This window comes from Aptenodytes patagonicus, chromosome 14, assembly GCF_965638725.1.
Source record: "Aptenodytes patagonicus chromosome 14, bAptPat1.pri.cur, whole genome shotgun sequence".
Lineage (NCBI taxonomy): Eukaryota > Metazoa > Chordata > Aves > Sphenisciformes > Spheniscidae > Aptenodytes > Aptenodytes patagonicus.
In genome coordinates, this window is record NC_134962.1 from 876,048 (window position 1) to 888,731 (window position 12,684).

The 12,684-nt window shown below is 49.1% G+C and overlaps 1 protein-coding gene across 3 annotated transcripts; it reads right to left on the reverse strand.

Annotated features, from left to right (window-relative positions):
- Positions 1-448: 448 nt before the first annotated feature.
- LOC143166931 (BPI fold-containing family B member 4-like) lies at positions 449-12,455 on the reverse strand. 3 transcript variants are annotated; one of them, XM_076351809.1, is made up of 16 exons: positions 12,368-12,455; positions 11,563-11,692; positions 10,702-10,816; positions 10,084-10,188; positions 9,666-9,821; positions 8,147-8,210; positions 7,658-7,721; positions 7,118-7,209; positions 5,883-6,056; positions 5,055-5,108; positions 4,231-4,398; positions 4,052-4,119; positions 2,592-2,634; positions 1,993-2,056; positions 1,542-1,618; positions 850-935 (listed from the first exon to the last, which is right to left on the reverse strand). In XM_076351809.1, exons 1-16 carry the CDS (start codon positions 12,371-12,373, stop codon positions 912-914), a joined length of 1,404 nt encoding a protein of 467 aa, XP_076207924.1. In that variant the 5' UTR covers positions 12,374-12,455; the 3' UTR covers positions 850-911. The 3 variants fall into 3 exon arrangements, with proteins under 3 accessions (XP_076207923.1, XP_076207924.1, XP_076207925.1); XM_076351808.1 differs by lacking the exon at positions 1,542-1,618 and having other exon boundaries at positions 449-935; XM_076351810.1 differs by lacking the exons at positions 1,542-1,618; positions 1,993-2,056.
- Between the last annotated feature and the right edge of the window lie 229 nt (positions 12,456-12,684).

Genomic DNA, 12,684 nt, shown 5'->3' on the forward strand with positions numbered 1-12,684 from the left:
ATCTAGTGCTGGGAAAAGCAGGTGTTTGAGAGGCCATTTAAGACCTCAGATGTTGGGGGGTTTTACCCAGAATCATTTCTTTTTTCTGAAATCAAAAATGCCTGAATTCTTTTCCCTGGGACATTACTGCAGGCAGATGGGTGTGCTCCGGTGTTATACTTCTCAATTATCTGGTAATGTTTTCCCTTCAGATTCTATTAGGAAATGCTTCATGACCTTGGGAAATTCGATTTCATTCTCATTTCTGCTTGTGGATTAGCATTTGGTCAGCAGGTTACCCGGCCAGGAGCAGCCACTGAAAATCCAAGTGTTTTTTCCTCAGGAAGTTTGAGTGGAAAAAGCTTTCAAACCAAAATATCAGTTGCCACAAAGGAACCAGATCCCATAGCAGGAGGCAGGACAGATACTCTCCCCGAGAAGCATCAGAAACAAGAACCTCATTCCAAGCACTAAAAAAGTAGGAATGTTTATTAGAAGAGTTACATGACAAAGGTACCCCGAGCTCCCGCTCAGCACTTCATACCCTTCTGAACACGGATGGTGACATTTACTTAGAAAGCCATATGCAACAAGTTCACTTTTTCATTATATCAATAACAATTTTCCCTCAGAACAAATTTAACAATTCCACTGCAGCATCACATGCAACTGCTATGACTGCGACCCCAAAATCATGCTAATTTCTCTAAATAAATATTTGTACACAGAGCTGCCTATCAGGTTTTGGCTTATGCAAGTATCTTAGTACTCACATGAGCCAATTAACTTTAAAGTGTCTTAAATGTTATCAAGAATCTTGAATCAAGTTTAGAAAAGAAAAGTAGATAATGCTGGTCTCGATACTCCATCCTCGCTGGTCTTTCTTCCTCTCTCTGCCCAGAAAGACCTCTCCGCGCCTTGTACTTCCCAGCTCACACGAGAATCACCAGCAGGCCCTGAAGAAGTGCAAGGAGCAACACATCCACGTTATTTTCCGACTTTTGAGGGCTGCTGGTTCACATCAGCTTGTCAAGCAACACACAGCGAACAGAAAACCCTCTTGCAAAAATCCTCACGTCAACTCTGTAACAAGGAGGGCACGGTATCCTTTGGGAAGCATCAGAGAATATCCCAGCTCCTCTGGGACATCTCCAGGATGCACAGGGCTGGAATTCGGTGCAATTCAAGACACTTTGAACGGTGCCACTCGAAAGGGCTTGCCAGACCCCCTGGACCCACATCAGAGCTGCTAACACAGAGTTCTCCAGAAAGGAAACACAGCCTGGACGGGGGAACCAGGACTTACCCCAGAGGGGCTGAACATCGCTCATTGCGTACCTGGCTCAATAACACTCATGGGCATGAAGTACTCAGCAGCATTTTCTGACCTGAAGGAGGTCAGACAGAGCAACCCCTCCTGGCCTTTCAAGGCTTAAAATCCACAGCTCTTGCTCACTAAACCGCCACTGGCAGGGTCCTGTTACTGAAGCCAGCTGCTAGAAACAGCCCCAGTGACCTGCACCAGTGTCTTGCAGGAGAAAATAGCCCTTCCAGGCACTTACCGCTAGTATCTGAATATCCACCTTTATTAAGGGAATGCCCAGCACGTTTGGCAGAGGGATGCCGATGCCCAGAGCGCCTGCAGGGGACAGACAGGTCCTTACGCACCGCCGGAGGGGTGAGCCCAGCTCCCGCCCCACGACAAAGCTGCTCCCAGGGAGGGCGAAGGGAGCAGAGCTGATCCAGAGGCATGGACTGCAGCACCACCGCGCATGATGCATTTTGGCTTTCCTTACATTCTCTGCCACTAACAGTTGCCAGGGCCCTTAGGACTGAAGCTGGGGCGGATCGTGTAAGAATAAAGTTGGGACTTTTAACTACAGCCTCAGCACGGGGACTGCAGACATTTAATCGCTCCAACTCTCCTGCTACAGCTTTCAATCATGCACACGTATCCCTCTCCCCTCCTCAGTCAAAGCACTCCCAATGCTACAGCTATCCCGGTCACCTTACCGTTGATAAGGGGCAATAACGTTTCTGCCAGCAGATTGCTGCAGTGTGGCTTCAAGTTCGAGATCTGAACCAGAGAAGGAACAAGCACGTGAGCAGCGCTGCCAGGCACTCGACAGCGACAAGCACAGCCCAGCACTACGGCTGGAAGCCAGCCAGTCCTTGGGACTGGAAATCACTTCCCACTGACACAGCAAAAGAACAAATAGTCCCTCTTTTCTTTAAAGCAAATCTACTTTTCTTCCTCGATTTGTATTTGGTCCTTCCTTTGGGAATCTTTCTACCAGGTAAAACTCCTGCTGGAGCTCTGTGTAAGCTTTGCCCAAGCAGGGGTGAATAAACAAACAGACTTCAGGCTTTACATTTGCATTATTAGAAAAGGCAGAAGAAAAAAAAAAAAAGCAGCAAAAGAAGAATTGCTATGACCTACAAAGTAGAGCAGCTAACAACTAAGACTCTCAGCAGATGTAATCCATCACAGCCAGGACACGTTTCAGCATCACACAGCGACCGCGTGTCCCCCTCCTTCCCCAGAGCTGCAGTGCACAGCGCTCGGCCACTCTACCCACCTAGTAAAGCCTAGACTGGTACGAGAGACTTACGTTACTGATGCCAACATCAGAAGACTCCAAGGAGAGGGAAGTGCTGCAGGGAAAGTAAAGCAAACAGCATGTCAGACACCATGTCACCAGCCAGAGCTCACAGACCCCGACCACGAGATCCCTGCCATCTCCTAGAGCAGCGTTACTCAGCCCACGGCAAGGGATCCCTGTGAGGCATCATCGGGGCATCCGTAAAGGGATCACAATATTGTGACACAAAAATGAGGCGCTGCCACACTTGCAAGAGAGAAAAGAAAATAGGAAAATAAAAGCAATGGATCAACACTAAAAGCTTCACCTAATTTTTATTTGCTTGTAAATGAAATAGCACTGCAACAGGGCACACGCTATCTCCTGGCTTCCCCTCCCCTCTCCTGCGCCCAGGTAGTTATTCACCTTGGGAAAGGAGTCAGCTCCTGGCTAGCTGAGAGCAGAGCTTCTAGAAAAAGCATCCAGTCTGGATTTAAAGATCATGAGCTCTGGAGAATTCGCTACAGCTCCTAATCTATCATTGCAATCACACAACTATCTCCATAGCTAAAACATACGCTTTACTTCCACTTTGAATTTCTCTTTTCTACTTCCACTGAATCTTGTTATATCTTTGTCTATTGAATTAAAAGCCCTTTGATGCATTTCTATTCTCTATATCACTGCATACAAGCTATGCCAATGTTGCTTCTAAATCTAGCTCTTTGACAAGCTAAATGGCTTTAAATCCTCAAACCTCACACTATAAGAAATGCTTTCCAATCTTTAATCGTACCTTGACTGGCATTAATGACAGTGCTTTCCTTTACTCCTTTATTACTCATGTCCAATATCAGACATTTCGAACTACTGCCCAGGATAAAAGTCAAGCTGACAGTCTTACAATTATGCAGGTTACCTCATTTCTCCTTGTTATAAAACTGACACAGACTTTTTTTCCAGTCTCCTAGAACTTTCCCACTGCTGTAATGCTTCCTGAAAGTCAGCAATACCTGTCGACCTCATGCCATCAGCCAGGTATGACATTCTCCGATTCAGGAAATGAAATGTCTGTTTAACAGACATTTAAAAGCATTTCAAGTTAGCGGCTCCAGAGCCAACATTGCAATGCAGAGAATGTCACCAGCCTGTAAGAGGGCAGCACTGCCCGGCTTTGTCACAGCCCTGTTTGTGCAACACTCCCGTCCCTTCTGCCATAGTTCAGGCAGCTCCACCAGCGCTGTGTCACCGAGGGACACGCTGTTACAGCACTCGGAGTGTCCCTGATGAATCACAGCCCTTCCTGTCATCCTGCTCTCTTCTGGTTGCTGCTTCCCAGCAAACCGAACCTGTACCCTGAGCTCCGGGAAAGCCGGAGTTTCCCAGCACGGCTGAACACCCAGGGCTGTCTCAGGGGAGTGAGCAGGCTGGGGCATTGCAGCAGGCTTTGCTTCGAGAACCCCTGTGCAGCCGCTGCAGGGACAGCCTACCTGCCCAGGGACAACCCGAGCACCAGTCTGCCTCCAGCAATCGACACGCGGGCGTTTAGACCGAGGTCCTGCAAGCAGACAGGGAGAGGATCAGCCCATGAAGACGTCCCCATTCCAACTGCCAGTCACTCGGCTGGCTGTACACTTCACCAGTTTGAGGTCTTTACATCCACACTTACGGCCTTCAGGAGCAGGAGGTTGAGGATGGATCCATCTAAATGCTTAATGAGCACCTGAATCATGACCGAAAGCTCGACGGTGGCTTTGTTTTCTTCCAAGAGGATGAGCGGGTTCCCAGACAACGTTAGCTTAATGCTCAGAGGACTGGTCCCATGGCAGGTGGAGCACTGTGGGAATCAAGGACACATGGAGGTGGCTACCCATGCCCCACACGCTGGCCAGGCAGGGGACAGGCAGTCCTCTGGTGGACTCTCACAGCCCCATAACTCTGTAGGGCCTCCCCCAAGGTCACACAGACCTTGGACAAGCCAAATTTACAGAGCAAATAGGTCTGGCAGCACGGATTGGCACTCCTTGCTGCAGGCAGTAAGGGGCTGAGGAAGCAAAGGTGGACACGAAGGGGGCTGTGCCCGTAAGAGGGTGCCCATAGTGCCTAGGAAATGGGACATGCCAGACACTTATCAGCTCTTTCTGTCAATGGCCGTGAGCTGCGAGAGAAGATGTTCCCCTGCTTAGGGAGCGGGAGAAGGTTGGCTACAGCCAACGGCACACAGGAGAGTGGGCACCGTGCAGAGGCTGCCAAGGGCTGGACACAAACCTCCGGTCCCTTCACCTGCTCCCATCAGCTGGTCGGGCAGCAGGGCAGCCTCGAGCTATGTTGGCGCCGCTCGGCCGTGCTGCACGCTCAGTGTGGCCAAGTGGAGGCGAGCAGAAGACTGGAGACCTTTGGCAGCAGCACCCCGGCACATCCAGGACCATCATTTGGATGGCCCCGGACCCGGCGAGGTTTACACAAACCCTCACTCCAGCAAAAGTCACTCACCCCAGCAGGAACAAGGGTCGTGATGGCTTCTTGCAGATGGCTGGCACCAGAGAACTGTTGGAACAAAAGTGCAAGCAGCCCCGGTGAGCACTCCAGCCGATTTCAGCAACGCTGTCCTGCTGGGGCCACCCCTCTCCCACTTGCATCCCTGTTCCCAGCCAGCTTGTTCGCACTCCTGGAGCCAGTCCCTGAGCCCTCACTGTCCCTAGTGAAGCCATGGGCAGCTCAGTCACATGCAGATCTACGTTACGGCAGCACCCTGAGCCCTCAGCCTTCTCCATTGCTCCCCAGCTGCCTGGGCAATTCCTGGTCAGTCGTTAAGGTGAGAGCAGCCAGCAGAAGGAGACGTAACCCACAGGCTTTCAACAATTTTCAGTGTGTAGACCCCTAATATTTTCCCGTGGAAGTACAGATCGGAGGTACAGAAAATGCATATGCCTAGAGAATTGCATTGCACATACGAAGTTGCTTTTCTCAGTGACATTTTAAAGACTCCTTGAAGCAGATTACAGACCTCCAGGAGTCCGTGGCATAACCAGTACACAACTGGTTTCAACAGGTATCCCTGGGGGTGCCCATACAGAAACAAGAATGGCTGATCGTTGCACGTGCTATTATAGCTTTCTGAAAAGAGCAGTAAGGAGGCAGCGCTGGGGCTTGAGCACCTGCAAGTGAGCACGTGCACATGCAGTCCCCAGACTGGCTGCGTGCTGAGCACCAACAGAGTGAACGCCATGCACAGCCGGCTCCCCGAGCAGAGCTAAGGTCACGCTGACGCATGTCCTGTGCCACCTCCCCTGGCATGACATACAGGTCTGCTACACTCACGACTTCTGGCGTGCAGGTGTACGTCTGTGGCGGTATCTGGATCAGGAGGCACAGGGCTGCATTGAGAAAGCTCTGGCGCAGTCCCAAGACCAGAAGCTTGTCCAGCAGCGGAGGCAAAGCAGAGGAGGACGAGTCATGGGGGATGATGCTGCCTCCCACCTGCTTCACTGCACCCTGCAAAGAGAGGCGACACAGACGTTAAACCGATCCTTCAAAGCCACGAGGCATGCCCAGATCCTTGAGACAGAGAGTGCGGGGTCTGTGCCAGCTGAAATAGCCCTCCTCTTGCCAGCAGCTTAGGGAAAGCATTGGAATCAGAGCAATTCCCTCTATATTTAATAGACGAAAGGAGCTGATAAAGGCCAGAGAGCGTAACTGAGGCCTTCTTAGCTAATAACACACTTTGTCCAAATCACAACTCACTGCTTCAGTTCATCCTTGAGATTTCACTCCGAGAACAAACGCGCGGTGAAGGTGCTGCCAGCCCGGCGGTCCCAGCCCTGCCTTTCCTCCCTCCAGCGCCCAGCCAGGCGTGAGCCATCCTCGGACTCTACAACAAACTTGCACCGATACCATCTACTCGCTAAGGAGACCAACTCTGACCACCTGGGGGGGTGGGGGCAAAGACTAATCCCAATGAAGTATCTGCAGTAAAGCAAGAGCAGCAGCACTGATCATACAGACTGCTGTGCTTGTTATTAGCCCTTGCTATTCTTTATTGCTTATGTCCCAGTTGCTTCTTGCTAGCCACTTTCTTTTATTTAAGTTCTCCTGTTTGAAAGTACTGTTTGTTTTTTGCTGTGGTTTTTTTTTTTCCCAGTGAGACAGAAGTGAAAAATACATCCGTTATCTTCGTTCAGCATTCACCCACCATAGAGACTGAATAGCGAAGGCAAAAAGCAGTAACACCCAGTCCGCAGGCAGGGCGAGGGCGAGGATGAGAACTGCTTGTCCCAACAGTTACAAACAGCAGACGCGCAGCCTCAGGCAGTCTCAGGATAAGTTTGCAAACCGAGCAAAAGAAGGCTTGAAGAAAAGTACACGCAGTCACTTAGTGGTGATTTGGATAAGGATCTAAATATTTAGCTAGCATTTCCAGAACAAGTCATTAGCCCAGCTCCTCCACATGGTTGTACTGGAAGAAGACAACTGCTCCCGCAGGATGAGGTGAACAGTCTGAAAGGCACCACGCCGCAGTCACGCTCGCAGGGTCCTGTTGCCCAGCGTTAACTTACATCTAAATCCAACCCAAGGAACAAGCCAGAGGTAAACGGGAGGCTGGCCAGCCGGTAGTGAATCGTTCCTGCCGTACCGACCGGGATCACCGCTTCATGGAGAAAAAAGATCATTACAACATCAGGAAATAAGCAGCAACACAAACTCCTCCCCTGATCCCGCAAGCCACCAGCCAGACCTCACACCCACAAACCAGGTCCTGAGCGTTCACTTCTGTGGGATGCTCAATGCTACTCAAAACGGCCAAAACATCCCCAAATTCAGCTTTGTGGGATCTGCCTGTAGAATATAGCCCAAAAAAAGCATCAAAGATAATACGCTAAATCCAAGGGTGATGTATAAAAATGGCGTAAGGAGGGCCAAGGTGTGAGCAGTTCACTTGGACTGCTCGGGTGTGAATTCAAGGTTCAATAACAGCCCTGCAGAAGTGCAGCTCCTCCCTGACGCACTTATGGACTAGATGTGGGAAAGGGCACTTCCCACCGCGGGACTGCGGGGAATGCGGGGAAGCAGCACCTCATCCTCCACAAGAAACGCACCGTTGAGCGTGCCCAGGAGCTGGATGTTCACAAGGTTGACGACAATATCGACTACCGGACACAGCTGCAACACAAAGCAGAAACGCGACCGCTCAACCCCCCTCGCCACCCCTCTGCAGGGAGCCGTCACCCTTCAGCCTGATCAGACCCACTCCTTTTAGTCTAAATCCCCAGGGAAAAAGTGCCGCGTGGCATTAGGGCAGCAGCTGGGACGCTGTGAAGGATTTGGTAGCAGCGGAGCATCCCTGGAGCTGTGGTACGGCACCAAAGGGGACTGCTTTGATCTAGGGAATATTTCAGGCATCGCCCTGCAGGCAGAAACACGCCAGCAGCAGCCAGGCTGGCCACCGGCATCGCTGCCGAGCGGCGTGTGCCAGTGATGTGGGAAAGCAACACAGAAAGACGGTGCGGCTTGCTGTGACCTCGTAACATGTTGTTCCTGACATTTCTGCATTTCAGCTATGAAAGGAGGGCAATCTTCAGGCTTACCAAACCGGGCAGAGTTGCTGTCAGCTGGTTAAGCACTATCTCGTTTACTGATAGGGAGAGTAAGCTGGAAAGGAAAGAAAAATTTCCAATCACTACAAACACAGCTTCAGGATAGGAGACCAAAGGATCTCCAGCCTTCATTTTACATACTACTATGTCCTTAGTCATCCCTTCAGGGACACTGCTGCAGCTAATACTGGCAAGAGCAGGGGCTGTGCAGAAGGCAGGGAGGGCAAGGAGCTGCTCGCCTCACTGAGGGGAGAATTGGGCTAATTTCTGATAAGTGAAGGCTTCAGCGCTTGGGGTGTGCAGACATCATTGCACGAAAGGAGTGAGCCTCGCGGTGTAACCCGAGTTTGGTTGTCTCCCTCTGGTATTTAAATCAGTGCTGTAGTTACGGGAAGGTGGAGGTGTTATGAAATACCTTCATGTTAGTTATTGGAAACAAACAATTTACATGTGGAATAACAAGAGGAGAAATCTGCTGTGTAACATTTCAACATTGCTGCTAAATAGATCACTCTGGGACACGTGATGCCTGTAGGCAGCACAGAGCCATTTACTTTTGATAATCAATATATTTCTGGACTGTTGAGTTAGAACATGCAGCAGCACACTGGGCAAGCCACAGACAGTAGGAATTCATAATGCATCTCGTTATTTATGCCCAAGTTCTGCCTATAGACGCATCTGAGGAACTGCCATGAAGTCAGTCATGTACATCCACGCTCCCCCTTACCCCACAGGAAGCTCACCTCCTGCACACCATCGCTTTAATCCTGCTAAAACTTAACATATGACCCCAGAGTGGGTGAGCCGTGTTCCTCTATTCACTTACATAGTCTCTTTCAAACCAGCTGCTGCACTGATTGAAATATAATGTATAATGCAAAAATTAGTTAGGAGAAATTCAATGAACCTGAAAAGTGAGTAATTCAAAAGCAATAAAAGAAAATATTTCCCATGATCAATTTACTGTTGCATTCATACATGAATGCAACCAATACATGAAGTCAGCGAATTCTTTCTGCCAAGAATTTAATAAGACTGCGCAAGAGATGGCACATTTGCATGGAATCACACACACCCAGAGCGGTCAGACCGAAAGTCCGTATGCCCAGCATCTTTCTGTGACAGCAGCCAAAGGCAGAGTATAAAACCAGGGCAAGCAATGGTGCTGGTTTCCTAGAACACTCCCTGCCCTATTATTCCTACCCTTTGGATATCAATTCACTAGCTAAGTCTAAAGAAAGTGCATTGGAGGAGGTATCAAACCTCATATTTCAGATCTTAAAATTTCCATGGGCAAACAGGGAAAATCAACCCTCATCTTCCAACAACCAAATTTTTTGTCAGTTCCACTAAAGCAACTGGCTTTGGCAATGGGAAAGAAATTACTTCCCTGAGGCCTGGCTCTGTATCAGCTTAGCACCGTCTGTGTCCTGGCAGACTGTCTAGATCATTGGATAAAGAGAAGAGGATTACAGGCAATGGAAAACATAAATCCCCAGGCACTTACCCAGCAAGGAGCTTGATCTTTATAGCACCAAGAATGCAGAGGCAGTCTTCAATGACGACCTGGACTGTGCCCGATTCAAAGTTCGTGCATTTAATGTTTGCGGTAATGTTCACATCCACTAAGATATCAATTAGTTCTGAAAGAAGGCCAACCAAGCTGAAAAAAGTATATGGGTTGAACAGATTTCATCTCTCAGCCTCTAACCAGAGAAACTCAGCAAAGCCAGAAGCAACAAACTGCACCTCCATCTCCTGCAATTCATTACAAATGCCACAAGCCATCTTTTGGTGCTTCTGCTCTGTGACTTTATTATAGGTAAGAAACACCTAGAAATCCATAAAAGATGCAAAACGTTGCACAATAGGAAGCCTGTGGGTAGGGGTTTCCCTTAACAGCCACCGTAAAACACCACACTCACCAGTTGCCGCTGAGCTCCAGCTTTGTGGCGATGGTCAGCTGGACCCCGATTCCTGGCAGCAGCACCACTGACAGCTTGGGGAGACGAACCTTGACAAGGTGTAGGCTGCAAACAACAGCAAAAGCTGGCACAAATTAAAAGCATCTTCTAAGAGCTGAGCAGCTGTACACCCTGAGGAACCTACATCACCACAGCCACCTCCAGCTGGAGGCACGAATATTATAAGCAAGAGATACCAGCTCCAGGATGAGAGAGAGAGTCTGCAGCTGAAACCCAAAAGGCGGCAACCTAGAACCAGATTGGGGTGGAAGCCAGCTTTATAGAGCAGTCAGCTTTTTCTCTCTATGGCACCTTCCTCCCTCTCTCAGTGCTGTCAAGCATCTCAGATATCAACAGCAGCATCAGAGCCATCATTCTGCATCTGCACCCGTAACCTGCAGTGCACTTCACCATCCACCTTGCTACCACACAGAAAACTTCTGTTGGGCCAGAATTCCAGTATCAAAATAAACCGAGGATAACTACTTGGGCCAGTCATGCCAACTGCAGCTCAGCTTTTGTTGCTTCAGAATTGCTGGTCAAGGTGCACTCATGGAGAAGCCCTTGCTCTCCACTTACCCAGTGATGCTGGTGGGAGAGTTCAGCAGACCCCCTTCACCCATGATGTTTGGGAGCACGAGGCCCTGGAGGTGCTGCTGGAGAAGTCCGTTCTGAAGTATGGCATCCGAGAGAACTGGAAAACACCTCTGCGTGAGGACCGGCACTTGCAGCAATGACCCCTCTCCACTCGGTCAGATCTGTCCTGGCAAAGGAGTCGCACAACAAAGCCCCACCGCCCCCCAAAAACTCCTTATAAAGTCATTGGCTGTCTCAGTGCTGTCAAATCATGCAGGGGATGATATTTTACAACGTGCACTAAACCAAAGCTGCCCTTAGTGACTTAACCAGGAGGGGCAGCAGTGGAGAGCATCCCAGACCTCCAACTTAAAGATTACAGTGTGGTTGTGCACTACCAGCAATGACACTCCGCGGGAGCTGCGCTTCAGCTCGCAACTTGTTTCCCATTTGTAAAGGGGTTTTGTTTGTTTGTTTGTTTGTTTTAAAGAGAAGCAACTTGAAACAAGCCTCTTTTTTTAGCTGGAGCATTGCAAATATTAACATGGCCGCTAACCTTCACAGCAGTTGTTTGTCAAATATCAGCTGCTCCAATGTGGAAATGAGAAACTAAGACAAAAAGAGGAAATAACCCAGATCTAGCCCTGAAATTCTGTACGGCTGTTTGGTGCTGAAACGTGTCCCAGTTCTGGAGCAGAGAGATTTCCCTGACCCATGAACCCAGTGATGGCTATCAGAAGCTCTAAGCTAAGTCTGCAGCCTTGAAGAACTACAAAATAAAGACGAAGATGCTCGGGAGGTTTTACTCCATGTCACGGTCCCACATAGCTTTCAAAACAAACATAACTCATGTTTTCTAGTTACCATTCTGCATTGCCCCTGGACTGACGGCGCAGGACAGACCGGACAAGACTTCTTGAGAGGGCGAGAGGAGGCCACAGAAAAAGATGATTCCAAAAAGCTTCAACGTCGTCATCTCCAGAAAATTCCCCTGCTGGCAAGGGAGACATCAGAGTGAAAAGTGAGGGAAAAGCCTCTAAGAAGGGATCCCAGTGTCTTTACAAGGAAAGAGGTCAAGCAAGAAATCCCTCCTCTACTATTTATCAAGCTCAAGTAAGACTCTGTTTGAGCCTGGGGCAGCAGGACCTTGTTCATGTCCACACATATGGACAGACTTCAAGTGTGGGTCAATAAAAGCCCTTTCCTTGTCCTTTGTGACTTGCCCCAAATATTCTACGTGTTCACACAAAAGAAAGCCAAACTGCTTTTCCCCTGAACTGATATTTAAGCAGGCATTATTTCTGTATCTCTTAGATGAAAAGTTACACGTGTTTTGGTAAGGGTCTTTGCCAAGGGAAACATCTGAGGATCATTCTTGTTCTTTCTAACTTTCAAAAGCAATAAACTAAAGCTCAAGTGATAAAAATAAGCTAACCATAAAATTATAAATAATAATTATTAACATAAATTTAATTATGAAATGACAGACACAGGCAGATGATTAGGAGCTTGGTGCACAGCCAAATCTCAAACTAAAGAAGCCAAGCACTAGGCACACTATGCGCATCCTTCCAGAGCTGTAAGGCGGTAACACTACTACCACGCACGTCTCCCTGCCACCACGCAGCCTTCACCAGCCGCGGCTTTGAGGCACAGACGATGTTATTACCTGCATCAGCTGCAGCCAGCTGGGAAGGGCTCTCGGGTCCGCTCAGGCTTTTCTGGAAGTCGTCGAGACTCTGAGTCGTTCTCCCTTTTTTTCCTGCAAGGAAGATGGAAGCAGTTGCCCTTATATAAAAACTGCAGCCAACCAGACACACCTTTTCCTCTCAACCTCCACGTCTCACGAGCAGGCATCCCTCAATACTCTTGCTATTTGCAAGCAACACCCAGCTGCCACCTCTCTTGATTTATACGAGGTAACGTCACCACTGACTTGACCGGTTGCCATTTCCCTTTGTGGCCTGGATCATTCGGATGCCGCTT